Source organism: Drosophila tropicalis, unplaced genomic scaffold, assembly GCF_018151085.1.
Source record: "Drosophila tropicalis isolate 14030-0801.00 unplaced genomic scaffold, ASM1815108v1 contig_158, whole genome shotgun sequence".
Taxonomy (NCBI): Eukaryota; Metazoa; Arthropoda; class Insecta; order Diptera; family Drosophilidae; genus Drosophila; species Drosophila tropicalis.
In genome coordinates, this window is record NW_027172602.1 from 893,284 (window position 1) to 920,018 (window position 26,735).

General features: G+C 33.9%; 3 protein-coding genes across 6 annotated transcripts in view; 1 reads left to right on the plus strand and 2 right to left on the minus strand.

Moving 5' to 3' along the window:
• mgl (megalin) overlaps positions 1-2,113 on the minus strand; it is a 145,506-nt gene extending 143,393 nt beyond the window's left edge. Inside the window, 1 exon segment of the mRNA XM_068300171.1 lies at positions 898-2,113. The gene's annotated coding sequence lies outside the window, so the exon portion shown is untranslated.
• Positions 2,114-12,361: 10,248 nt separating this feature from the next.
• Positions 12,362-26,735, minus strand: part of LOC137587234 (uncharacterized) — a 51,984-nt gene continuing 37,610 nt past the window's right edge. For 3 of the 4 annotated variants that reach the window (XM_068303561.1, XM_068303563.1, XM_068303562.1), the window contains 3 exons: positions 17,326-17,832; positions 14,848-15,998; positions 12,362-12,734 (listed from right to left, as the gene is read on the minus strand). In XM_068303561.1, coding sequence (XP_068159662.1) covers positions 15,815-15,998; positions 17,326-17,813 — 672 coding nt within the window. In that variant the 5' untranslated portion in view covers positions 17,814-17,832 and the 3' untranslated portion in view covers positions 12,362-12,734; positions 14,848-15,814. Of the gene's footprint in view, positions 12,735-14,651; positions 14,783-14,847; positions 15,999-17,325; positions 17,833-26,735 lie in introns of those variants that run through there. The other variant, XM_068303564.1, reaches the window with a different exon arrangement.
• On the plus strand, positions 18,896-19,724 carry LOC137583061 (uncharacterized). Its single transcript, XM_068297952.1, has 2 exons — positions 18,896-18,970; positions 19,036-19,724. Exons 1-2 carry the CDS (start codon positions 18,896-18,898, stop codon positions 19,519-19,521), a joined length of 561 nt encoding a protein of 186 aa, XP_068154053.1. The 3' UTR covers positions 19,522-19,724.

The window sequence follows — 26,735 nt, forward strand, 5'->3', positions numbered from 1 at the left end:
TGAGCGAGAAACAATTGAGCTGATGCAGAGGGTTTTTCAATTGAGATTTGGCATATTGCTGAAGAGTGTAGAAATTTAATTAGATTATGCAGGAAAAATACACCAGTACACCAATACACCAATACACTATGACTGTCTATAAAGAGAAGGTTGGACTATGATATATCTCAAAGCTATTTCATTTCATAGATATTTATAGTAGTTAATGTAAATTTACCTAGTTAGCTACTAATATGCTTGAATTTTGTTGATAAATAATGTAATTGTTGTTAGCAGATAAGATGCTGGTGATGACATGGACTAAGTAAACTGTCGCAAATTTGAACAGAGATAAATTTAGCTCTAGTATGAGCTCCCCCACTCATAATGAAAATGGGTAATATATGCTAACAGATTACCCAAGCGGCAAACAATAACAAAACAAAGACAAAAGCATTATTTTTGGAACTTTGTGTTTACGCAGTTTTGTATAAGCGGAATAGAAAGAAGACTATGCTTAACAAGCTGACATCAGGTCACTTAAGTTACATATATAGACCATTGAAGTGGCTTAGACTATTTTAAAAGACTAGTTGTAGAAACGTATTAGAAATAAATTTGATTAGATGTCAAAAGGTCGTAACTTAAAACTCTTAGATCTTCAGGTCTAGACTTGGTAACTATTCCACAACTAACTCAATAAACAAAGTCTAAATTGATTTAAAACGCAAACATTAAGAAGATAATCCAAGTAATTGACAGACGTTTCCACAATTTACTGATTCAGTTCAGTTAATTTAATACGCTCTCTATGGCCAGGTAATCGTATATACATAATAATAAGGTAAGTTAGTTTTAGTGACTTTTTCGTACACCGAAAGAAGCAGGGTAATTGTGATTAGTCAAGTTGATGCTTACCTGTCAATAAATGTGTAAATTTAATCCATTTGTTTTCCAAAAATTCAGTGAATTGCGAGTGCAAGTTGAGTGTGAGAGAGTGAGAGAGATAGACGGATCGTTCTCTTCTGCAATTTTTCCCGTTTTATGTTTGCCTGCAGTGGCACTTGCAGGATGGCAGAGTAAGTGGGCAATCGGGCAACAGGTAGTACTATATGTATGTATGTATGTAACGTAGAGGCACAATACCGCGCACCCACACAGGCAAACACACAAAAACACACACACACACACAGCCAGAGGCACACACATACACACACACACTCACACTCACTCAATCACTGACTGACTCACACACATAGACACATACAAGTACACAAAAACAAAAACAAAAAATTACAAAATTTAGGAATTTTATGGTTGTTGTTATTTTCTTCTTGTATCCTCTTGTATTATTATTTTTTTTTTTTTTTGTATTTTCTTTCGTTGTTTAACAATTTTCACGTTTTGCGAATCGTTGAGACTGTTGTTGTTGTTGTGTTTTTTGTTTTTGATTGCTGTTGTTATTGTTTTTGTAACTGTAAGCCACGTCGCGACATTTTGGTAGTACCTATGAATATCAACTGGAAATGGAGACGCAGAAAAAGTTAGTCTCAAAATTAAAGGCAAGACAACCACTGCCGCTGCCGCTGCCGCAGTCGCAGCCGCTGCCAACGTTAGCAGAGAAGTCAACGTCAACGTTGTACAAGAGACACGTAAGTAAGTATGTTGCCTGTTTGCCATCGCGTTGAAGTCTTTCGTTTCGTGTCTTTTTTTCTCTCTCTCTCTCTCTCGACTCTCTCCTCTCTTTCTTTCCCCCTCCCTGACTCACACGCTCTTTACTTTGCCGCTATTGTTGTTGTTACTGTTTGGTGTAGTTTTATGATTTTTCTCGCTTGTGATTCTTATGCGTTGGCTGGCATAAGACACAAGAACAAGCCAGAGCATAAGTAAGCGAGACACAGATAGAAAGAGAGGAACAGAGATAGAAAGATGGTGAGAGAACGGCTGCCAGAGAGAATTTCAGGTGTGGCAAACCGGCAAAATCTCACTTAAAATGTTTTTATACATATTTGTATGATTGCATACATTACATTACATTCATCTCTCATTCACAGTTAGTATATACATTTCTACTATACACTATATAGAACATGATTTCCGTTACGATTTGCTAGCACTACAAAAGTTTGATTCGGTTTAAAATCATTTTAGAGTTCTTCCGATTGTAAGACACAAGCCATTCCTCAAAATGGAAATTTTTTATCATTTTATAACTCATTCGCTAAGAATTAATACAGATTTTGAATTATTATTGATGATTTTTGATATGTTTTAATTTAACAAGTTTATTGTTCTTTGGATCAATTAAAGATCCTTTGTTAGTAATATAAGGTCCTTTGTTATATAATATATGCAATTTGAGATTGAAAACTTAAATCGTTTGACCATTAATTGCAATCATCGAAAAGTGGAATTAAGTCTTGATGTTTAAAAAATTGGTAAATCCAAAATCAAGTTATCGATAGTTTTACATTTTGAAATAGATTTTTGTGATCAAATCTCAGAAGCAACGGCTTCTTAGGGTCTTCTAACATTTCTCTTTCTCGTTATGGTGTTGGCTTACTCTCTCACTCTCTCTCTATATATCTCTCTTTGTGGCTGTCTCTCTATAAAATAAAATCGGGTCGCGGTCACCTACGTTGACGTCGCTGCTTAGGTATTCTATACCAGCTGAGCGTCTCTGTGCATGTGTGTGTGTGTGCGTATGTGGATTTAGTTATGGGTGTGTGTATGATACCTGTTTGTCCACACGCACACAACAGTCAGGAATGATCGTCATCGTCTTGGTCTTGGTCGTGATCGTCGGCTGCGTCGACGTCGTCGTCGTCGTCGTCGTCATCATGCTCACTATTATCATCTATCTGAAGTTGCCTATTTTCACCTTTCGTTGCTGCCATCAACTTTTTCTATTTCTTTCACATTTCCATTCTAGAGTCTTCAAACAAAAAAAAAGGTTCTCAGTCTTTGTGTTGGCTTCCTAATCCATTAACTTGGCTTATTTACTCTCTCTCACTCTCTCAATTTGTCTTATTTACACTCGGTTTCCATCTTCATGATGATTTGGTAAATTTTTCTTTTAATTTCGATTAATCAAAAACCTTAAATAGAAGTTCAATTGCCATTGATAAATGGCCATAGAAAACAACAAACAAAAAAACTAAAGAGAATACAATTTTTCGATCGCATAACTGGAAATTCTTCCCCCTACTCGTTTCCCTTCTTCAACACTCAAGTTGTCAAGTATTTTTGCTTGAGTAAAGACCTTTCGCCGTTTATTAAGGTCGCCGAAAGCATTTGCGTCTTCACAAACTGTTTTTGTTCTGGTTCGATTGAACTTGACAAACTTATTAAAAACTATTCAAAATCCTAAAGGGTATCTAATAGTCTATGTTGCTATTGATTTGGTTTTGCATTTTCAGCAAATTTTAGCAGACTTTCATTTCAGAGCCTAAAACTTCTCGTAGATGTCAAATTAAGTGTGTGTATAGGTCTATGTTTTTATGTTTTTCTTTTTTGCATTTGATTTGTTTATGAAAATCTACAACAATCTAGAGAAAAAGACAAACATGAAGAGAGAGAGAGAGAAACAGAGAGAAAGAAAGAGTTTCATACATACTTACTTATATATGTGTGTATGTATGTACATATGCATAGGTATTTTGCCATGCTCAACGATCAACGACAACAATTTAGAAAATTAGTTGCACAGTTTAGAAAACTTGTTCATTGGCTTTCTAACTGACACAACGGACTGATGGCAGTCTGACAACTAACTGCTGAGACAATTTTCACATCTGCATATATGTATATATTCAAAAAAAAACATTGAGGTGTTTGAGAAGCCTTAGTTGAAATTGGCCTAAAAGCAGAACATGACTTACAATAAGAAAAATTTCAGTACTCCAATCACGATCAAGAAACAAAAATTCAAAAAAATATATATATATTTTAAAAAAAAAAATGAATTTAGGAAAAAGTTAAATAACTATTTATTTATTTTTTGTATAATTAAATTATAATATATTTTTCTACAATTCTCCATAACCAAACGTAAATATTTAATGCGAAAAGTGTGAAGAATATTTATTTTGTTTACAAATTAGAAAAATTCTCTGCACTTTATATGAAAATGGGTTCTCGAAAAACAAAAAAAAAAACAAAAAAATGTTAAAATCAACAAAAACATTTTTTGTTTGCAGAACGAATTGTGAGTTGAAACACTTCTTAACCATAAAATTGCAAAACTAATTCAAATTCTGTACTAAATTCATTTCTTTACACTTAATAAAAATTAAAACGTTTTGCTTTTTCAAAGTGTGAAATTTTTCAGAGACTGTTCGAGCATTCAATAATTCCTTGCCATGAAATTTCTGATTTTCTTAGAATTTTAAGATTTAATTTCATTTAAATAATGAAGATTTTATAATCCAGAAAAAACTTTACAAATTTCAAACTCCTGAAATAATTGAACTTTTTTGTTTTTTAACAAACTGGAAGCTTCAAATAGGTATATGTATGTGTGAGGATTCTCTGGAGTTTTGAATAAATCAAATGAAATGAAATGTTCAACAGGTTAAATTTTGGAAAATTTGCTATTTTTGTGGTTGAGATTTCTTTTGAGCTCTGACTTTAACTAGGTTTAAATATAGTTAATAGTTTGCCGCAGAATTTTTGTTGTTTTTTGCATTTCCTTTTCTAGAGGCTTCAAGATGTTAATTTTTTGTATGTTTTTTTTTTTTTTTTTTTTTTTGGTGTTTGTTGTTTTATTTGTGTATGTGGCATATAAATTTTGTGAAATTGTCAGAAGCGAAAAAATGATTTACAACTAGCCTGCAAGCGGCTCATTTATCACAAGCCAGAGACCGCTGGCGTTTCCCTTTGTCTCTACTCCCGCCTCTCTCTTATCGTACCACTTGCTCCATGTCAAGTTCTTCGAGTTTTATACAGATTTTGTTGTTATTCTCTGGCTTTACTTTCACCTTGGGCCAAAGAGAGAGAGAGAGAGAGTAAGGAACAAGAGACTTTTTGAGAATTGCATCAAAATTCTCTTGAAAATTGTCTACAGAACTTGCAAATCATTTGCTTCCGTTTGTCGTACGTTACGTTTTATCCTACCAAAAAAAAAAAGGACACACACTGGCACACACACACACACACTTGCACATAGTCTCACTTCTTGTATGTGTTTTGTTTACGTTTTAACTTGGTTTTTGGCTTGAAAAACTGAAAAGCAACTCCAGTTGCAACTTACTAAGGGGTCTGGGTCTGGGTCTGGGTCGGGGACTGCTTTTTATATGGTAAAGACTGGTTTTCGGCTTTTGGCCGTGACTAAAAAAGGAAGTTGCTCGTAAAGTGGCGAAAGCCGCTGCCGCCGCCGCTAACAACCAACAACCAAAAGCAACAACAACAGCAACAACAACGAACAACAAATTCTGCAACGCTTTCTTAATTTCTATATAGTGAACTTCCTTTTTGCAGTGCCTTTGCCATTTAGAAGATTATATTACAAGTTATTTATTAATCACAATTTGAATCGGAAATTTTCTGCATTTTTTTTCTCCATTTCTTTAAGTTTTATTTTCACAAAAAAAAAAAAAAAAAAAAAAAAAAATACCAACAATCTGAGCACAAAAAAAAATATAAGAAATGTTTAATTCGTATGTAGTTTATATTTGTTTTTCACACACTCTTTTTACACACAAAAACATACACTCACACATAACATACACACACTCACAAACACACACACACACTCATCCCACAAACAAATACACAGAGATATGATTTTTAAGAAAATTTACCCGATTAAGATTTCGAATAGGTGTCAATAATAATATTTTTTCTTGATACCAGAACACGATTTCAATAAATGTTTTTTTTTCTGCTTTCAAAAACTCTTTCTTTGATCTCTGAATGTACTTGGAGACGCTGCTGGGCACACGGATAACCGTTCACGACAACGCTCCGAGAGCGACTGACTTGGGGCAATGTGCGGCTAGTGGGGGCCAAACAATGAAAATGACCGACACACCAAGAAGAAGCAACAGCAACAAGCAACATGGTTGATACGCGGCTCGAAGTGATGCGAGTTGCCCAGTGGCTCATTGCCAAAAAAAAAACAACATCAAAAAAGGGGGCTAGCCAAAGTTGATTGAAGAGAAAAGTTAATCTTGGTGTAAAGCTAAGTAATACATATAATTTAAGGAAGATAAATATGAGCAATCCCTTGACAAAGAAATGTTTCAATCTGACAGTTTCATATAAAAAATTAATAGACCCCAAAATATAACTAAATAGAACAATATTTAAAGACCTAAATAGCCCTCTGAGGGGTTATTAGGTGGATTTTTGAGCATTTATGAAAACTGAGAATATTTTGAAAATATAATTTCGTTAGTTTTAAACTGCAAATTATAAAAAATATCAAATTATATATGCCCCTCAGCTAAACAACGCCTCTGACCATGCAACATGTTGCATGTTGTGTTTTCATTTCTGACAATTGTTGATTGCCCCTTCTTAGAACAATATTTGGTACACTGTTGCATTACCCCAAAGATTTGAACCGAGATTCTGTCCAATTATCTAGATAATGTGATTTAATGAATCGACCATGCACAGTCCGCTCCTGCTTCAGGCAAAAGGGGATTTTTATTTAGCTGCGTGCATCTAATTGACTTTTTTTTATTCTGTGTCTGTTTCGATAACAACTTGTTGAATTGTTTTCTTTTTTGAATAAAATGTTCGTGCAAACTCCCAAACACTGGCAAATATCAAGCACTCCGAATACATATGTACATCTATCTATCTATCTATCTTGATGATCTGTCACAAAATTCGATAATTTATTATAATTCACATTTATGCGCATACATACAGTTGATTAACATAAACTGCAAATTTTTCAAATGATGATTTCTGAAAAATCAAAGAAATAAAACAAATTCCAATTAGACATTAACTTCGTTTCGAGACTTTGCACACAAATCTTGGCTTACAACATGTTCGAAAGCCAGGCCAACATGTCGTACATGGCCGATGAGTTGGAATATTATTTCAACAGGTTGTGGTCATATGTGCCCTACTAGAGGATGGAGAGAATTGGCAAACAAAAATTTGCACACATGAAACAACAAACATTAATTTTATGGATCTATGCATAAGTTCCGAGAAAACTTATTAAATGACAAAGGTCACCGAATTTCAGTCAAGATAATTAAAGAAAACTGATTGGTATCGACATTGTTTGGATGAGAATTTCCAACTGGTCTTATGTTTTCTTTGATCTTCCATAAAATTTTTGAGATTGTTTTGAAATTAGAGTTTTATTTTTGAAGATTTTATGCTCACACCGTGTTCATTTGAAGGGAAATGATATACTTATGATATACATATAAGAACAGTGGAAAGCATTTACGAAAAATATATACATTTTTGATCAGCCAAATCGATCTATCCATGTTTGCACAGAATTAGATTTCCAAAGCTTTCTAGAGCCATCAAGAGTTTTTTCTAAGACATTATGATTCAATTGGGGATCTTTTTTCACCATGTAAACTAAAAGGGTAGAGTTGGTCAATTACGGCGCCAAAATATTTATGTGTTTGGAGTAGCCATCCAATTTACATGGGCTATTCCAAACCAATAAACATTTCGGCGCCGTTATTGCCCAACTCTACTTTAATTTCATTTTGAATAGCTCTATTAAGTATATCCAATTTCAAATAGATAATTTTCTTGGCAGACAAAAGAAGTACGATAACTGTCTTACTTCAAGAAAACCAAATGTAATCCGATCAATCGAGTTCAAACTTACATTTCACTGATTGAATATTTAAGAGTTTAATTGACATCAAGTTGACATAATTTTTTAAAGTTTTTTTCGATTTTCAAACAAACTTTCATTTTCATTTTTCACAGTTAATAAAAGCAATATAAATTTACAGCTCAATCAGTTTTCTTAAACATTACTTGAAACCCCTAAAAACAAACCTCAAATAAATTGCATCACCCAATTTTTGGTGTATGTTTTTGTTGTAGTTTTGTTTTTTACTGTTAATCAACAAACAATTGAAAACAAAAAGTCCTGAGTATGCTAAAATGTTTGCAGCATCCACATACAGACATATAAGTATAATATTTGTTTTGTTTTTTGTTTTTTTTATGTTTCTTCCACTTGGCCGAAGTGAAATGTGGCAATACATATTCTTTAATTTGAACTTAATTTGAAACTTGCCGACAATCAGACGATACTACAAAATCCTAAGCTTACAATATAAACAATGCCAGACTGAATTGAAACCACTTGCCACTTGATCGTTTCGAGTGACATCACCAACGGTTACGGATTATATGGAAAAGAACACACAAACACACTCACAACACACACACCCACACAAATGCACACACAAGTGCTCACAGATATTGCACATTTAAAATGTTTATGTTCATATTACCGATGCCGATCGCCTACAGGTACATATATCCAGTAGTCAGCCAGATCTAGGCTACCCTTCAGGCATTTTCATATTGAACACATTTCCATTTAAATGTTCTAACCAAGCTAAATATTTGAAAATATCAAACAGTTGGCATTTGCTGCAAAACGTTTGCATTAAACTCAAGTATGTAATTACAAAAGGGCCACGCCATGTTTTAACTATTAACCGAAAGTCACATATGATTGCTCTGAAAAGCCTAAACGAAAATGGCCAAAGCCAAGGTCAGTGACTTGGTGCGTGATAACATGTTAATCTTATTTATTTTAAGAAAAAAAAAAAAAAAACAAAAAAATTGATAAATTATTGCAGATTCAGCACGTTTACCTTGATCGAGACGTATTCTTACTACGGTAACCTTACTGACTAGACAGTAAGTAGAATGCCATGAAAATGTGTCATCTGATAGTTAAGGCACCTGGAATAATCGAGAAAAGTCTTTACGTAAAGGCTTCATTAGCTGAAAATCAACTTATATTCTCTTTTATCTTCATCTGAAGCAACAACGCAATCAAATAATTTAAATACTAATAATAGTCATTGATTATGTTAAGTACTAACTATTTAAATAGTGAATCCCCACTAATGAATTGGTTGTAAAATATAATTAATTGGCAATTTCCTTGATTATGAACACCGTAAAAGTCATATTTATCTTTTGAGTTACAACTATAACTATAAATTTTTTGTTTATTATTTTTACGTTATTCAACTCTGGCGTAATTTATTAAAAATAATATTTTTCTGAAACTTTGTTTCGGTTTGTAAGAAAAAGTGTGATAAAAGCTCTCAGGACCATTACCTAACTAACTGGAACATTGCAGTTACAAATCATAGCATTACTATATACTAATATATATATATATATATATATATGTATATATATATACGGTATATATGGAGAAAGAGTCCAAGAATCGAAGCATTAAAATATCTGTTTTTATTTACCTTGAGAGCGCGGTGTGTCCTGATGAAGTTAAGAGATGTTTCAAAAGTGCCACGAATCACCCTGTTAGCGTCCTTTTTTTTAGTGCAAGCTTTTTGAAACTTTCACATGGATATTAATGATCTGAAATAAAAGGATATGGAAACCGTAGTAAAAAAATATCAATATAACAAAGCTCAAAAAAGTTGTACATGAATGTTTCATATGTCTCTTACACGATGGCGACACCAAAAAGCTTAGCTTGAAGAAACTATAGCTTAACAGTTATTTTTATGGAGCTTGCGAAAAGCTCTGGCAAAAATCTACTGTTATTGCTTGTAAAGTACTGTTAACTGAAAAGCTTTTAACCGTAAAAGAAAAGCCCACATTACAGCGTTTGGTTTAGTTTTTTTTTTTTTTTTTGTAATATAAGGAAATCGTTTTCTTTATTTAAATTTTTTTGCAGATTCTTTGCTCCATTTACACGGTATCCGCTTAAACTTACGAAATAAGTTAATCGTTAAAATTAATAAGTTTAATTTGTTTTTGTTTGTTTCTTTACTTTGTTTTTAGTTTTTTTTTTGGTTTTTTTGTTGTTTTTGATTTTTGTAAAACACAAGGACAAAAAGGAAAGTTAGCGGATAGGCTGATAGATGTGAGAATCAGAGATTCATAGGGAAATAGTCAAACATAGACAGTAAATCAAGAGAATCTTATATATCATCGTATTTGTGCCATACATTAACAATGCTACAGTAAGTAATTGTTAATTCAGAATTTGATTATCATGTTGTTTGGCATAACGAAAATGCAAACACAACTAGAAAGTATGTCTAGTATTTTTTTTCTTTATACAGTATATAATCCTGTAATACGTATAATATGTATATATATATATATATATATATACACATTGGATTAAAACGCCTTGTGTTCTTTATTCTCTCTTTTCTTGTTTTTTGGTTTTTGTTGTAACATTTAATAAATTTTAAACATTGATTGCTCTTGCGTTGTGACAATAAGTTTTCTATATATGTATATGTATATATAGTTTATCTATATCGTTATCAATATATCAGTATGCATATAGTACATATACATACATAGTTCAATCTATAAATATATATGTATATATATATATATTTTATTCTTTTTTTTTGCATTTTCATTGACTTTTTCTTTATAATAACATTAAAACGGGGGAAGGGGGAACAAAAAAAATGTAGACTTAATTTTTTTGTGTTGTGTTTTTGCTATTCTTTTCCTTTTCTTTTTTTTTTTTTTTTTTTTGGTTTTTTGTTCGTCGTCCAGCGACATTTTATCAAGTCAAATGGGAGGAATAGAAGCTCATTATTTATAAATATATGTATTTAATATACATACATACATACATACATACATATGTATATGTATATTAGGGGGAGTGTCTTTTCCAATCAAAAGAAACAAGTGGGACTTGGGCAAGGTCGTGAAAATGCTGGCAAAATGTTTGCTCAACGAAAAACGACTAAAAAAATTTGCACTGTCAATTTATATGGTTTGTGTGTGTAGTGTGTGTGTGTGTGTGTGTGTGTGTGTCTGCATGTATGTACAATCTAAGATTCTATTTTAGAATAGATACATCATAATTATCATAGGTATATATATTTATTTTTATAATCATATTTCTTTGATATACTCTAGAAGCAACAACAACATCGAGACATTGACAAAAAAAGTATTTAATAAATTTTCTTTTAGTTGTTTACTCTTCTTGTTTCATATAAGTACACATAATATGTATATGTATGTGTTTGTTTGCATAGTTTAAGTTAGTATTTTCTTTTTTATTTATTTTGTTTTTGCTTTTTTTTTTTTTTCTTTGTTTATTTGTTTGTTTCTTTGGTGGGTTTGGGTGGATCGAACTACAGCTGGCTGACTTGCTGGGCTGGGGCAAGCAGCTAGCCAAGTTCAAATATTGGCACACTTGACAGTGACTTACAACGGACCAGATTTTGATTGTACTTTACTGTGGGTGTGGCGCTGGTGGGCATTGATCGGTGATCGAATGTGTAAAGATCAAATTTGGTTAGCATTCGAAGACATATCTCGATATACAGTATACCTTATTTCATATAGATAATTTCATAAAACAACAAAAGTGTTTTGACAATTGGTAACAGAAAATTACAAAAAAAAAAAAAAAAAAAAAACAAACAACAACTAATTTATATTTCTAAATTGTTTACAGAAACTATATATTGCTTAAATATCAGATTCCCTAATACTTTTTGCCAACCTTCAGTTTATTCCCTCTCAAGGAGCTTAACTCTGCCTTTTTTATGTTTTTGTTGTTTATTTGCTTCCAGCCTCTCATCTTAAGCAATTAAATCAAAGAGATCTGAAAATTGTTTGCAAAACTTTTCCATCTCCTTCGTCATATCGATTGTATGTAGCTTATAGTTAGTTTAAGGTTCTTTGTAAATGTTTCTCTTCATTTGCATTTTAGTCATTAGGTAGGTACATTTGGTTTCTTTTACTTTACTTTCTTCATATTTGGAGTTGTTCATTGGTTTCTAGAAATGTTTTATGCAGAACGGCTAAATTTGTTTCTTATTTTTGTTTTTCGAAAGTCAACCAAAACTGAGATGGCAAAAGGATTTTATGATAAATTGATATAAATTAAAAATACTTGGGATAAAATATAGAATTCCATGACGAAAGTTCCCAAAGTTCTTTCCCAATAAACATTTACAGTGAAAATGTCCGAGAGAAACAGTCGCTATATCTAAACTGAATGATCAGGTGATTGTATATATAAGAAACGAATTTAGCAATTCTGTCAATTGAATTTAAAAAAAATTTGACAATCTGACCAACTCTAGTTATGTAACATGTGAATCTCATTGATTCAAGATATATAAAGGTATATAAACTATATATATATATGCTACAGTTGAGATTCTTCTCATTTTCTTCCTTTTCTTTTTAGGTGGTGTATAACGTAACGGTGGTCTAGATGAATGGTTGAAAAGGGGCAGGAAAAAAAAAGAACAACTAGATACTAAGATTTAAGTTATAGTTTAGAGCGGGTTGGAAAAGGGGAGTGGGGGGAGGGGGGATTATGTTACTAATTCTGCACTAATTTATCAATTCCTGAATATACAATAAATATATAGATTTGTTTTGTTTTTTTCTTTTCCTTTTTTTGTTTGCCACATATACATTTGCTTCATATAGATGTATATAATATATATATATGTCTTTATAGTTATAGATTATGTAGGCGTAGATGTTAAGACTATATAAATCGATTGCTAATGAGATACATGTCGCTGGGCGGGGAAGATAATCTGCAAGAAATATTAAGAGAGTTGTTAATTATCCTTGAACTGATTAGTGAAGTTTTGAATATGCCAAAATAATTTTGAAATTAATATAAGCCAAGAAATGAATTAAACCAAAATGAAATATTATATGAATAAACTTTGGAATTATAATAAAAAAAAGCAGAAATTTTCAAGTGCTTGGACTAGAATTAGAAGCAAACTCAGCTTGAAATATCCTTAATTAGGCTGTTATATGCAGTGAATTCATTTGACGAAATCTACATTCTGATTTAATGACTTTGCAATGGTAAAATTTGATGATTCCCTTGGTGAGAAATTTTAGATTCTTTTAACAAAATGTTGCAAAAACGAAGGTCAGGTCTTTGTTATATATCTAAAGCGCATTTTGTTTTTATGAACTTCTGCTTCAACAGTTTTAAGCCAAGCATTAAATAGGCAACAGGACAATGGCCAACATGTGGCCAAGCTACTTGATTTCACACGCCCACATTAAATTAGCTTTATTGAGCTGCAAATGAGTTCAGTTTTTGTGTGGAGACAGAGAAATGAGGTGGCAGATGGACAGAGATGCTGGTGGTAAGAGGGATTGGGTCATTGGGATGAAGGGTGACGGCAGCGACAGCATGAGAAAACAAAACAACGCCAGGCCATTAAAAGCATCCTCAGCATCAACGTCTGGCATTGGCATTGGCATTGATGCAGCTGTTGCTGTTGCTACCTGCAAAATATTACTCATACGCCACGTGAAAGCCAAAGAGAGAGCAAAATGGAAAAAGTTTCCCAATGTTATCGAAACTACATATACCCTATACAGGCTAAACCCAACTAACTAAACAATATCTCTACGAGTTGTTAAAAGAAAATATTTAATTTAATGCTAATTTTGATAGATTCTTTTAGCAGACAGGTCGTAGAAGAAATTCATTACAAGGAAAATGAATGTTCTGTGGCAGGGTATTAGCAAAACTGGCTTTACAAAACCATCCCGTATACGCTATTCCAGTTGCACCATTAAATGCAACAGCCTTGCGCGTGTTGTCCTTGCCCCCGACGATTCTTTCCATTTTTTTTTGCCCACTTCTTCCCGCTCTCTTACTCTTTCACTGCTTACTCTCTCGTCAATTCCCTGCAGCCCTGCTGCTTGTGCCACATTTATGTCCTTGGGGCGAAGCGGCATTCATTATATGTGTGCGTGTGTGCGTGTGTGTGTGTGTGTGTGGGGGTATTTTATGTTTTTAGTAGGTGCTAGCAGCGCTTTATTAAAAATGCAAACCAATCATGTCCATCGACCATTTGCGGTCTCTAAACCCGTTTTGATAGTTGCTTCGTTTTTTTTTTTCTACTCTTAGAACAGTTTTTTTTTGTTTTTTTACCCTCATTCCGCCTAATGCCTTCAAATTAAAAAAAAAAAAAAAATAACTGCAAAATTTAAAATATTCCAAGTCTCTATGAAATTGGTCTAGACAAGAAAATGCCATCAAAATGAGCTATGAAGTGGCAAGTGCATCAAAAACTCATAAATTATGGCACAAGAAATACCGTAATGCGTCAAGAAGTCCTTAGTTCTCGCAAATTCCCTGCCCAACTGAAACTGCATGACAAACGTGCTTTTATAATAAGAGAAACGACAGCACAAGAATCGTAAAATGTCGAAGAAATATATAATTATATATGGGCTTGTATATAAATGAAATCTAGAATTAACCACCTAATTTTAACCTGAACTTACTGTGATGTTGATATTAGAAAACAAAGATAAATAAAAAAATAAAAATAAATAAAAATTTCGAGAAAAAAAAATGTAAAAATAATATAAATTTATTTCAAGACATAAGCTATGTTTAAATATTTCAAATGCAAAATAAAACCTTGTGCTTAAGCCATAATAAATAGATGTTTCTGTCATTGCCAATCTTTTTTCGCTTCACTGAGTTGTAATTCTCAACTAGTTTGCTAGCATTGCTTATACATACATACAGACAATAATCTTCTTTTTCTTCTCTCGCCTCGGCTTAAGCTCAAAGTTTTCTACATTTTAAGGAGATCAAAATCTTGACAGCAACTGATAATTGTTAAAGAACATAAGAAATAATAAAAAATTGATTTGAATGCTTACCATTTTTGTTGTTGTGTTTTTTCTATTCCATTTTTCTTTTTGCTGCTTTTGGGGTAGAGGCAAAGGGATGAGAATTTTCTCGTTTGGTTCATTTTTTGGGGAAACATTTTTTCTTGTTTTGTTTGCGATGATTTTTGCTTTATCCTGTTTATGCTTATTTTTTTTTTGTTATATTTTGTTTATACTTTTTCTTCATTTTACTATGCTGATTAATTTTTTGGGGTTTTCAATTTTTGATTAATTTCCTTTCGTCTCCAAGCGAAATTAGTGGTTGGTTTTTTAGTTTAGTTTAGTGTAAAGTGTGTGTGAGTGTGTGTGACTAAGTATGGGTGTGTGTGTATGTATGTGTATGGGTTGGCTAGGCTTGCCACATGGCAGGTTTTGGCAATTGCCACCAATCAAAATAGCAAATTTTTTCTCGCTGCCATTTCGTTTTCGTTTTTTGTCTCTCTCTCTCTCTCTCTCTCTCTCTATCTAGTGTGCACATTTCCTCTTACGTTTCCACTTTAAGGAGTTTCCTCAGGATTTTCTCTTGTTTGTATGCAGTTTCCCGATTTCTTTTTGTTTTCCTTATTGCTTTACTCATATTTTGTTTCTTTTTTGTTTTTTGTTTGCTTTTTTGCACGTCTGTTCTTTTTTATTTGTTTGTTTCGTGTTGCGTTTTGTTTATTTGTTTTACGGCATCGCCGCAAAAAGCAATTTCACAGAAAAAAGAAACAGTGCCGCATCGAAAAAAAGGAATTTAAGAAAAAAACGAAAATGAGAGAGAGAAGAGAGACGCAAAATGGGAAAACAAAACTCAAAAATCGTTAATAAACGTCCAGTTCAATGTTCATTCAGGTAACTCTATGTTTGTGTTTGTTTGTGTTTGTCTATGTGTGTGTGTGAGTGTGTAGTGGTGTTTGTGCATATCCGTTTCCCTTGCTTCTTATGTCCCATATTTTGTGCCATGGCCGCCATTGAGCGCTTATGTCTGTACGGGCACATTGCTATCTGCCTCCTGGAGTACTGGAGCTGTCCATACGCCGCTGCCACTGCGCGTCTTCCGCTGCTGCACAATTCCATCCATAATGTCCAATTGCAAGTTGTGTACACTGCCACGATGATCGGTTAATGGTGGACCAGCAATGACACTGCCCCTACGACTTCCACTGCAAAACAAAAAAAAAAAAGAATATGAATATTGACGACAGTTAGCTGCAAGTCGATTTGTGACAGTAATTGGAAATGAAACTGAGTTTTCTTTGGGTTGACTTAGCAAATGGATGAAAACTTTTCACTGAGTCTGTAATACCATCATCACATTGTGCATAAATTACTTTATGAAACCTCCTCGCCCTTTTGCTCTTTTTCATTCTCCTCCTCCTCCTCCTTGTCCAGCTCTTCCTGCTGTTAAATGCATTTAATGGTCATGCACAAAGGTCGTCAAGGTGGGGGGTAACAAAATGGGTGGAGAATATGTGAGGAATGCAATTAAAAATGACATACACACATACACGCTGGTATATTGCCAAACGGTACAAAAACTGCACAAAATGTACGCATAACTCAAAGTCAGAGGGCAACAATTGCGGTAAAAAGGCGGAAGTTGGGTTTTGGCTGAAGGGCGGACAGGTCGGAAATGGGAAATTCTAAATACCCTACATTTAACATACTCATCATATCATATATGCTTTTCATAATCAGTTCAATTTAATTTTAATCCCTGTTCCTTTCCTTTAAGTATATTTTTATAATCGGACTATCTATATTTTGATTATCACTTTTTTTTCCATTTTTGCTCATTTGAGTTAAGTTAATTTCAGCCTTTAAATTTTTGCACCATTCACAACACTTCCGTTTCGTTTTACTATGTAGTCGTTCTTTGCCACGGATTCAATTTTTTTCTGGCTTGGTTTTTTTCAAGGCAATTCACATCGATAGGCGGCGATTAAAAATGCATAGGGACCTAAGCCTGACTCCTGGTCCACTTTGGCCATTTGATGGCAATCTCATTATAATTTCAACTACACTCGCTTTGCCGTCCGCCCATGTCCACGCCCATTGCCCTTGTCCTTGCCCATTGCCCTGGTCCTTGCCCCCTCATTCTCATTCTCACTCGCATTCGCATTGGCCATGCCGGGTATCAAAATGTTACTGTTACGGTACAAAAGCTTGAAAACAGCCGGTGGGGCAATTCAATTACGCCACAACAGATAGGGGGTGGGGGTGAAAGTGGTGGTGGTGTAAGAAGGAACATATACAAGTACATAGAAAATGAGCATGCGGATGGAGAATGTCCAATGTCCTTGGACGCATGCACTTCCGTTGCTAATGGCGCACAAAACTCCCAATTACCAAACAAATTGACTATGTCCCTGACTCACTCTATCTTTATCAGCTATCTCTCTCTCTCTCTCTCTCTCTATGTCTCTTTTTTTTACTGCATCTCTTTTCAGTGTTCCTATGGGGACGAAAACAATACAAAAAGATACTTACCTGAACGAAACACCGGAAATAGATTCACGACGATTACGGCCAAATAGCGTGGGTGGGACAGCCGATATAGTGACCACCGAATGACGACGACCGCCTGCGGTTGGATTGGCCTTCTGCGAGAGTGTTGCCAAAAACTCTACCTCTTTGGGACTTAGTCCTCCAGTCTCGCCACCCACTTCAGACAATCGACGCACCTGACTGGCTGTTATCCCTTCAGTGATCTGCAGTGACGGCAACGAATGTTTGCGTCGCTGTTGCATATCGGGAAACGGGCACAAGAGATAAGGATTCACCGGTGAGTCGGGCTCAGAATCATCACTGTTCGTGCGCTTGCTGGCACCGCCGCCGCCACCAGTGCCACTAGGATCATAGCCACCAGCAGCTCCTTCCAGATCGTCACCATCTTCGGCCGCATGTGATTCCTCAACCACAATTAAAGGCTCCTGGGTGCTCAGATTAAAGACGGGTGTGAATGAGGAGCGACGCATCTTTGGGCCAGGATCTTTACTGGAAAACAAATTTAAAAATAATTATCATTATCATAGTCAATAATGCTAAGAGCTGCTTCAGTTTTACGTAAACCACTAAAACAACCAAAAAAACCTCAAGTATAAGTTTCTGTTTATCCAGACAGAAATACTTCGCCTATACGCTGCATTCATTTGATCAACATTAACATACCCTTTTTGGCTGGGTATATAGACAAGGATATGTCTATTTTTTTGCATTAGGAGAAAGTATTCGCTCACAGTCCAACTCCAGTTGCAAAATTTCAGTCGTTTTTTGGCTTTCATCAATTTGGCAATGATCACGTATACGCAGTGTGTTCCAGCTAAACTATCTAATTCAATATTCGAATGACATTGTTTCATATAAAACTAATAAGGTTGCAAAATTCTATTGAGATCTTAGTTGGTAATTACTTTTGATCTCGTCGTTAGAAACCAATTTGAATGAGTCGTTTGCATAATGGAGATATTCTTGTTTGGGATAGAGTATACAAAATTTAAATTAAAGCATCGTAACAGCTGAGCTTGATTTCTGTTTCGAGTTTGGCAAAAGTTTTTGTTGTTTTGTGTTAACCTTTTAACCCGACCTATTGTCGTTACATACATACATATGTATCAATGTATAAATAGATGTAACTGGGCGTGGTCCTTTATGTTTAAAACTTTTTTTTCTTCCCACATAACAACATTATGAGCATACAACGCTCATATGGTAGGAATTAAATTTGAGTTAACTGAAAACTAAATTTGAATAAAATGCACAAAAAGAAAACAAAAATTATAGCCTAACGAGTGGATTTTGCTAAGAGTGAGATGGAGGTCGTTTCCAATACCCACAAACTTCATGAAATCAATTAAATTATTTCGCTATCTAGATATCATTTCATGGGATTGTTGTGTACAACATTAGGTTTCATCACATGTGGCCAAATGTGTTTAAAGATTTAGATTAAACATTGAACATGAAATTTATGGCATGCAACAAATGGATTATAAAAAGTATGGCTACCATTCATATATAAAACACACAATGTTATATGATAATTTAATCATTTAACAAGATGTGGACTTATAGTTTCAAATTTTTGCTGTTGTTGCTATTTATACTTCCGATTGTAAAGGCTCTGGGCAACGAGGTGGGTAAACAGGAGTCTCTATTCCTTTTTGATTGTATATAGTTTGGCTAATCATTTAATGATAGAAAACATGGACATACACTTTGGTTGACATAACGGTAACATCGAGCGATGAGAGCCAAGTGAAAGCTGAGGCACGCATCGAACGCATGGGGCGTGGGGAGTTTGGTTTAAGTGGACAAATCATTTTGGGCATACTTGTGCCTCCTAGCATTGATGTGGAAGTGCTCACCTATCGCAGTGCAGATAGTGGACAAACCTATAAGCTGCAACCATATGGAGTTCAGAGACAGGGTATCTATAATGTCTTGAACAACTTCTATAAGAATATCATTATGGAAAGTGCTAAGGACTGCTCAAATTTGCCCTATTTCAAGGATAATATAACCGAAGTCGGACCCGCCACATATTACTTTGAAAAATGTCAAGTGAAAACCGATAGTTTTCCCCAATATATGCCCGAAGGTTTCTTGAAAATCGTCATGCTATCGTATGGTGAAGTCGAAGTTAAGTGTGAAGTTATCGTCAATATTGAAAAGAAAACTTTCTAAAAGGTTCATTGAAAAATAATTGAAGTGCTACTGCTTCTAAATATATTGCTCTTTCGGATTTAAATTTGCTTCATTATTAAATGATAAACAAGAATTTAAATATATTTTTAAAATACTTTGCAATCCTCTACAAAACGGATATTCGAGTTTTGGTTACGTTTGGAACGTATTATTTAAAGGAATTTCGCTAATTTCAGACTAAATATTAGATACTTGTATGATAGATAACCACGATATGGATTAAAAAGCGAATTACAAAAACAATCACATTCCTTTAGAATGGGTGCGTCGCTTCACTCTCGTCCACTCTCGTAAGTTAGATTAGTTTGAACTGCGAAAGAATTAAGAAACAGACTTCAAGCTTAGATTGTCTCTGTCTTATCACTATACTTTAAGCATTTGGAGTTTTTTGCTTTGCTTTAAATAAAAATTTTAATAATAGGGAGGGATAGGGGAGGAAACTTACTGTATGTTGTCAATTGATATTTTGTATCTTAAAACTTTATGATAATATTGTACTTTGCGTAATAAGAGCATTGACAAGGCTATTCGAAGAACAGGCCTTTAACGGAAAATGTCTCAATTAATTGAATTGAATTCAAAGGACGCGTAAACCTTTCTGGGTCTGGGTCAGAACAATGGCCAAAAGGTGAGAGAGTCTGTTCTGTACAGTTTCGTTCTTACCCTTGCTATGTTTAAACAAAAGCAAGGCTAAACGTGGTAGAGAAAAAAAAATGGCAAAAAGAAGAAGAAAAAACCAAAGCATACGCTACAGGGCAAGGCTCAAATACACAAAGAGAGAAAGAGAGAGAGAAAGCTAAGGAAAAATAGTAGAGTGGAATGAAATGTGCCGAAAATGTAAATGAAATTGTTTTAAGCATTAGGCGGCAGGCAGAAAAAGAAAATCACAAGGAAACAAAAAAGGTAAGATGAAGGGAGAAAAATGCTTAGCAGTAACGATGACAGCTTAAATTCTTCTGACTGCCTTCTATTCTCTACTCTGCGGTCAACGTTAGCTATGTCAACGTGACACGAGCACATACAACTTGGAATTTTTTCTAAACTTTTATATGAAAAGCGAGCTTGAAAGGTAAATTAGTGAGGATAACCTACAAACCCGTCGCTACTTGGTTATAAATAAACTTCAATCAGCAAATTTCACGAGTACATCGTCATTTTGTTTGACATATGTGCGTGTATATGTGGGAGTGTGTGGGTGTGTGTGTGGACCATTTACTGCTGACTTGCTCATAATGCCCCAAAATTTGGCCGTGATTTCATTCAATTTGGCAACAAATCGAAATGAAACGAAATACATATTGCCTCCCTTAGAATGAAACCGAATGAAATTCCCTCCACTTAATCAGCACAAAAGAAGAGTATGTATGTATAATTATGTGTGTGTGTGTGTGTTTGTGTGTATGGGATATCATGTAATTAGCAAAAGTGCCTGAATACTCTAATAGCACACACACACACACACACATACTTCAACAACACCGCATGACAATAACGGTAAACAACGAGCCAACTGCCAAAAGCGTCTCATTTTAAATTCCCTTTTTGTGAGCCTTCAATAAAGTTGAACAAAAAAGAAACAAAACAAAACAAAAATACAAGAGTGAGACAGAGAGTAAAAGAGGGAGAGAGAGAGAGAAAGGGATAGAAAAGGCCAAAAGGAAGAGATTGTATTGCTGCTAATAGAAATTCAGCTCAGAGAAATCCGCTGACATCCTGACAAAAAAGAAGTCAAGGTAGCATCAAAAACAGAAAGAAAAAAATCCTTCCCTCTTTGCCAATCGACTATTCTATCTATCTTCTTATCAAGTAAAAATTCGATTGTTAAACTTTTCGAATTTCTACAGCAAAATCGTTGTCTTGACTTTCTTTAGACCCCTTTTTCAACATAATTACTCATTATATTATTATTTGCAAAGGTAATCAGTCGAAGTAATATCTTATAACTTATTTACACCTGCTTCTGGCTTCCGCAGTAAATGATTTTTAGCTTTTTCCCAAAAAACATAACATATTGTTTTTAGTTTCAGTCTACATATATGTATTTGCTAACGGGCTCTTGAAAATAGGACCTTGTTATTAGAAACCTTAGGCTAAAACTCTGTGACAATATACATATTAATATTTTAGATATAGGAGTGTTTTACAAACACTTTCTCATTCTCATTCTTTCATTTCCTTATGCCTTTCAGTGCCCAAACATTTTTGAAGAGCTTTTAAATTATCTAAATCGATCCAATCAGCGACGATTTTGATATTGAGGCTTAGACTTTCTATAGGCAATGACAATAAATATGGAATAGGCCATCTCCAATCGATTTGCCATGCCCTTGTCCTATCTTGCGTTTAAAGATTAAATAAGGCATTTATTATGCAAGTATTTAAATAACATTAAAATACACAACAACAACAAAAAGCGTCAGCCAATCAATCAGTCAGTCAGGCAGGCAGGCAGTCAGCCAGCCAGTTAGTCAATTCATTTACTCAACGACAGTCTCAATTGCAGTCCCAAAACGCAAAAGCAAAGCTTCCGAATACGTCTTCCACACACTTTTCCCCCTCTTTCTGACACTTCTGGTAATGATTTTCATTTTATGCTACGTGTTTTCCGGGGGCCAAGGATAAGGGCAAAGTGGCAACAAATTTGAATTCCACTCAAACATTTAAATTTGATTTATCAGAAGGAAGAAAAGAAAAAAACTCCACGGCCAACACGGATTCCAGCCATAAAAAAACAACAACAACAACAACTACAACGAAATGTAAACGCAATCAGGCTACAAAATGGTTTAATTAGACCAAATAAAAATACACATCTAAATACCAAATACACCATACAAAGAATACCTATCAACCTTAAGTTTAATTCATCCATATCAAGGAGCAATAAAAGTTCCTAATCTTGGTTTCGTTTATACATTAATGGAATTTAAAGTATCAATAATCAAAAATACGTATCAAGGCGAACAACTGAGACCTATGAAACAGTGAGTTCTATTACTAAAAGTTTTTGAATCGCGTCCCTTAATCAATAGAGAGCTTATCGCCAGAGAATGATAAATGTCTATCAATCCTTTGAAATGTCTTCTAGATTTGCATTTACTCTGTCATTTCAACTGTTTTGAGAAGAAAAAACAAACACATATATCTTGGCTTTTAATTTCTTGAAATGCAACAATAATCGAAATGAGTTAAAAATCATAAAAGTGGTCTCTTTGTTTCAAAGGTTTTTGTGCTTTTGTGGTAAAAGTGATTGTCGAAATATTTGTGGTATTTGTAAACAAATATTTTCTTCTGTTAGAAGATTGAATAATATATTTAGCCTCAAGCACTTGATTACGTTAATTATGATGAAATTCCATACACATTCGTAACTGTATAAATGTTTGTATTTTTATGCCTAGCTTTATTTTAAACTAATTTCGACAAACAATACAAAAAATTAATAAGCTTGTTGCAACCGATTTTACTGCTGACAAATGTTAATTATTATACATCATTCAGACCGTTTAACTAGATGATTACTATTATGAATAGCATAAGCTTTTCTTGTCTCTGTCTTGTCAATGGCATTTTGCAACTTATTCAACATGAAACAATTCAATTTCAATTTTCTCTGGTCAATTGCATATTTTCACAAACTTGGCCTTCGGTTTTGGGGTGTGTGTGTGTGTGTTTGTGTGTTCGTTTCGTTTGTGGGGGGTGTGACAAATGATGCGGTAATTGCAGGCAATTTAGCAAAGTTGGTCAAGTGGAATAAAAGTCAAATCGAAATGGCCATAAAAATTGTGAAACAAGAATAATACTTAATAATACAGTAGCATCGATTGACATAAATTACAAAAAATAAATAAATACATGACTGTCAGTCAAAAAATGTGTGTGCGTGTGTGTGGGTGAGTGTGTCCACACATAAGAAAAATGTTTGGTTATAAACAATATTAACAAGGCTGTAAATCTATAACAAAATGACAAGCAGTGGTAATTTTTTTTTTTTTTTTTGCTTGATTGCCCAATTTTTTTCCCACTCTCCAGCTTTCTTGCTCACTCTTTTTATATTTTAGTATTTCTCTTCCCTCTCTCACTCTTTGTTTGCAATACTAAATGGTCAATGTCCATGATTGAAAAAATATTTGTTATATACCTATATATGTACATTAATATCGTTTATTTATTTTTCATTTAAAAGGGAAAAGCAAATGAAACATAATTAATTGTAAAATTTATTCATAATACCCTAGGGTTAAGTGCATTATTCTCATACTTTCTAGGCCCAATAATATGCAATTGACACAAAACACCAAAGCGAAAACAATATAAGGGGGAGGGAGGAAGGCTGGCATTCTGTTGTTCATTTTCAGTTATGAAATTTCATGGTCCACTAATCTGTGTGATTGACATTTGTTTTTACATCAAAATACTATTATATCTATGTATAATGTATACATATGTATAAATACCTCAGAACAATTAAACCATTGAATTGCTCTTAGTTTTGTCATGCGTCTAAGAAAGCCATCTAGTAAAGTCGATTGTTTATTTTTAGGCGTCTATCTTACGATTCGACAACAAGGGTAATAGAGTTTAAAGTTTAAAATCTGCTTAAGTTGGAAAAAGATAACAATACTTTTAGAAATGTTGTACAAACTGAATAATGGAATAAATATAGCAATTAAAACCAATTAAAGTAACAAGGCTTTGAATCAACTGTATTTGTTTCTAATAGAAAAAACTATATAATGACTATAAATGATTTGTGTAGAGCTCTGTAAGGGTCAACCACAAAAATAGATCAACTAGAAGCCGCCCTTTGAACCGAAGGTGGTCTCTAAAAAGTCTAGACAAATCGATTGTAAACACAAATAAAGGCAGCCAACAAGAAGTGTCTTAGCCCTGAGCCCAAAGTTAAGAACTAAATACAACTTTATGCCATGATATACATGGATCATATTGCGTTTATTTTATGACCTTTAAATGGAAAAAAAACTTCCATGTAGCCCTCTGATACTTTTCCAAATTTCTAAGCTCTTCTGTCCGGTTTATCTAATGTCTGGCCATATGAATGCATGTCAAGTGTCTTTGAAATGAGATAATAACTTGTAGGTCCTTTAACGTGACTGCGTTGTTTTATGTTCCGTAATGAATTATCACCAAATTGTATATTTATTACACTGCTGGTGTCGTCTCTCTTAAATCATATTTTGAGACCACAAAGCTATTAAGGGAAAACTTGGTGAGGCTCTGACTGGCAAGTTAGATATGATGAAAGACAGTGAAACTCTGCTACGATTAGGTATAACGAAAAGGACTTCCTGCCTCTTGGCATAAAAACAAAAAAAAAAGGTGACTGCTGAGTAAAGAGTGTTCTTTCTATTTTCGTCCTCTAATGAGTGTCTTATCTGTTGGGTTTGGCCGCCGAAAAAAAAAAAAGTTTGCTCATATTGTGTCATAGTTTTCGACTTTGGCACAAAATTTATCTCGCCCATGAGGTGATGGTCGAGGAGTTGAGGCTGTTGGTGTTGGAGTATAATAAATGATGGCGCAATGATTTTGCGTGATTGCCGGCACGTGATTGAGCTACAAATGACTCAAAGTCTAGTTATTTGACACCCTCTCGTAGTGTGTAGGAGAAGTCCTATGAAACATTTTCATCATGCACACACATTTCATTCTTTTTTTATATTTATATATATATATATATTTTTTTTTTTTATGGTTTTTTGTTTTTGTGTCGAGAGTCCCTTTTCAAGTGTAGCTGTCAGCAGCAATTCGTAAGGGGCAAAAACCGGAATTGAGTGCGAAATGTTGTGGAAATATGTGTATTGTGCGGACATTTATTGATTTAAATTGCAGGAAATAATAAATAAATAACAAAAAAAAAAAAAAAAAGAAACATGAAAAAAAGAAAAACACTTACACACATACAACCAAAAAAAAAAAAAAAAATATATATATATGTACATATATATATAAATACTTTCATATGAAGAAGCCAAAACAAGAAAAATAAAAAGGAGACAAAAAGGCAACAAAGTCAAACGAAATGAAATTGTGAAGATAATTTGAAACTCATCAACAGCCGCTTAGCCCTTTGAATGGGAAACCCTTTTGGATTTGAGGTTAGTTAGTTCTCAACTGAACTTTAGTTGAGTGACTGTCTGGCTGACTGACTGAATGTTTGACTAACTGACTATCAGAAGCCATGGTAGATTAGTGAAAGTTTCTGTTGTAATGAGTTGAGGATTTACAATGGACTTTAACGTAACAGAAACTCAAGTTTCTGTTTCTTCGTTGAGCTGATGACAAACTTTTTCGTTTATCTCAACACTCGATGCTTGCTTTTGCCATTTGCAGTTTAATTACATTATGTGTTATTATATTGTTCTTCTTGCCTAAGCCTTGATTAAGCACTAAATTAGATTATACTTTAAGTTTTGTGAACAAATGTTACCCAAGAACATAACACAGATGGCAGTCAAATATTTATACTTGGACGCATTGGATTAAATTAGTAAGCGGAACAAGTACTTAGGCCGTTACTCACTCACGGTGTGTTTAACTGGAACTTGTCCTAATGTTAGCGCTCCGTAGAAATTAATAGAATTAAAAAAAAATATATATTACAGTAATTTTTATTAAATGGTTGACTCTTCTCATGTTAATTGACTATTTAATTGGTCCTTTTCAGGGGACACTTTGTTCACACTTAGAGCAATGTATGGCTTTTGGATTATATAAGTAAATATCATCAAAGTCCAGCCAAAAACCCTTATGACGCACAATTTAGAATGTATATCGAACAGAGGGGCTAACAGGAAGAAGAATAAACCAAAGGCACCCCACTGGAGGATAAAATAAAAAACCAAAAAATTTTCTTCACTCTGAACAATAATATTATTATGCTGATTGCTTTTTATTATGCCGAGAGGAGTTCTTAAACTTTTTCGTATACATACTATTTCCTCTCTGCTTATGTTCATTTCATGAGGATATGCGGTGGACACATTTTATGTTGTTGCTTTGTATTCTCCTGTTATTTGTATACCCTATATGCCGAAAGGCAAAAGGGTATGTTAAGCATCTATCAAATGTAAGTGCACTGCCAGATAATAGTTGACTCTTATTTTTGTTTAGTTTTGATTATTAGAGCAATAGTTTTAAACGTTCAAAGGTTTTTTCTATTTTTCGTTCCAATT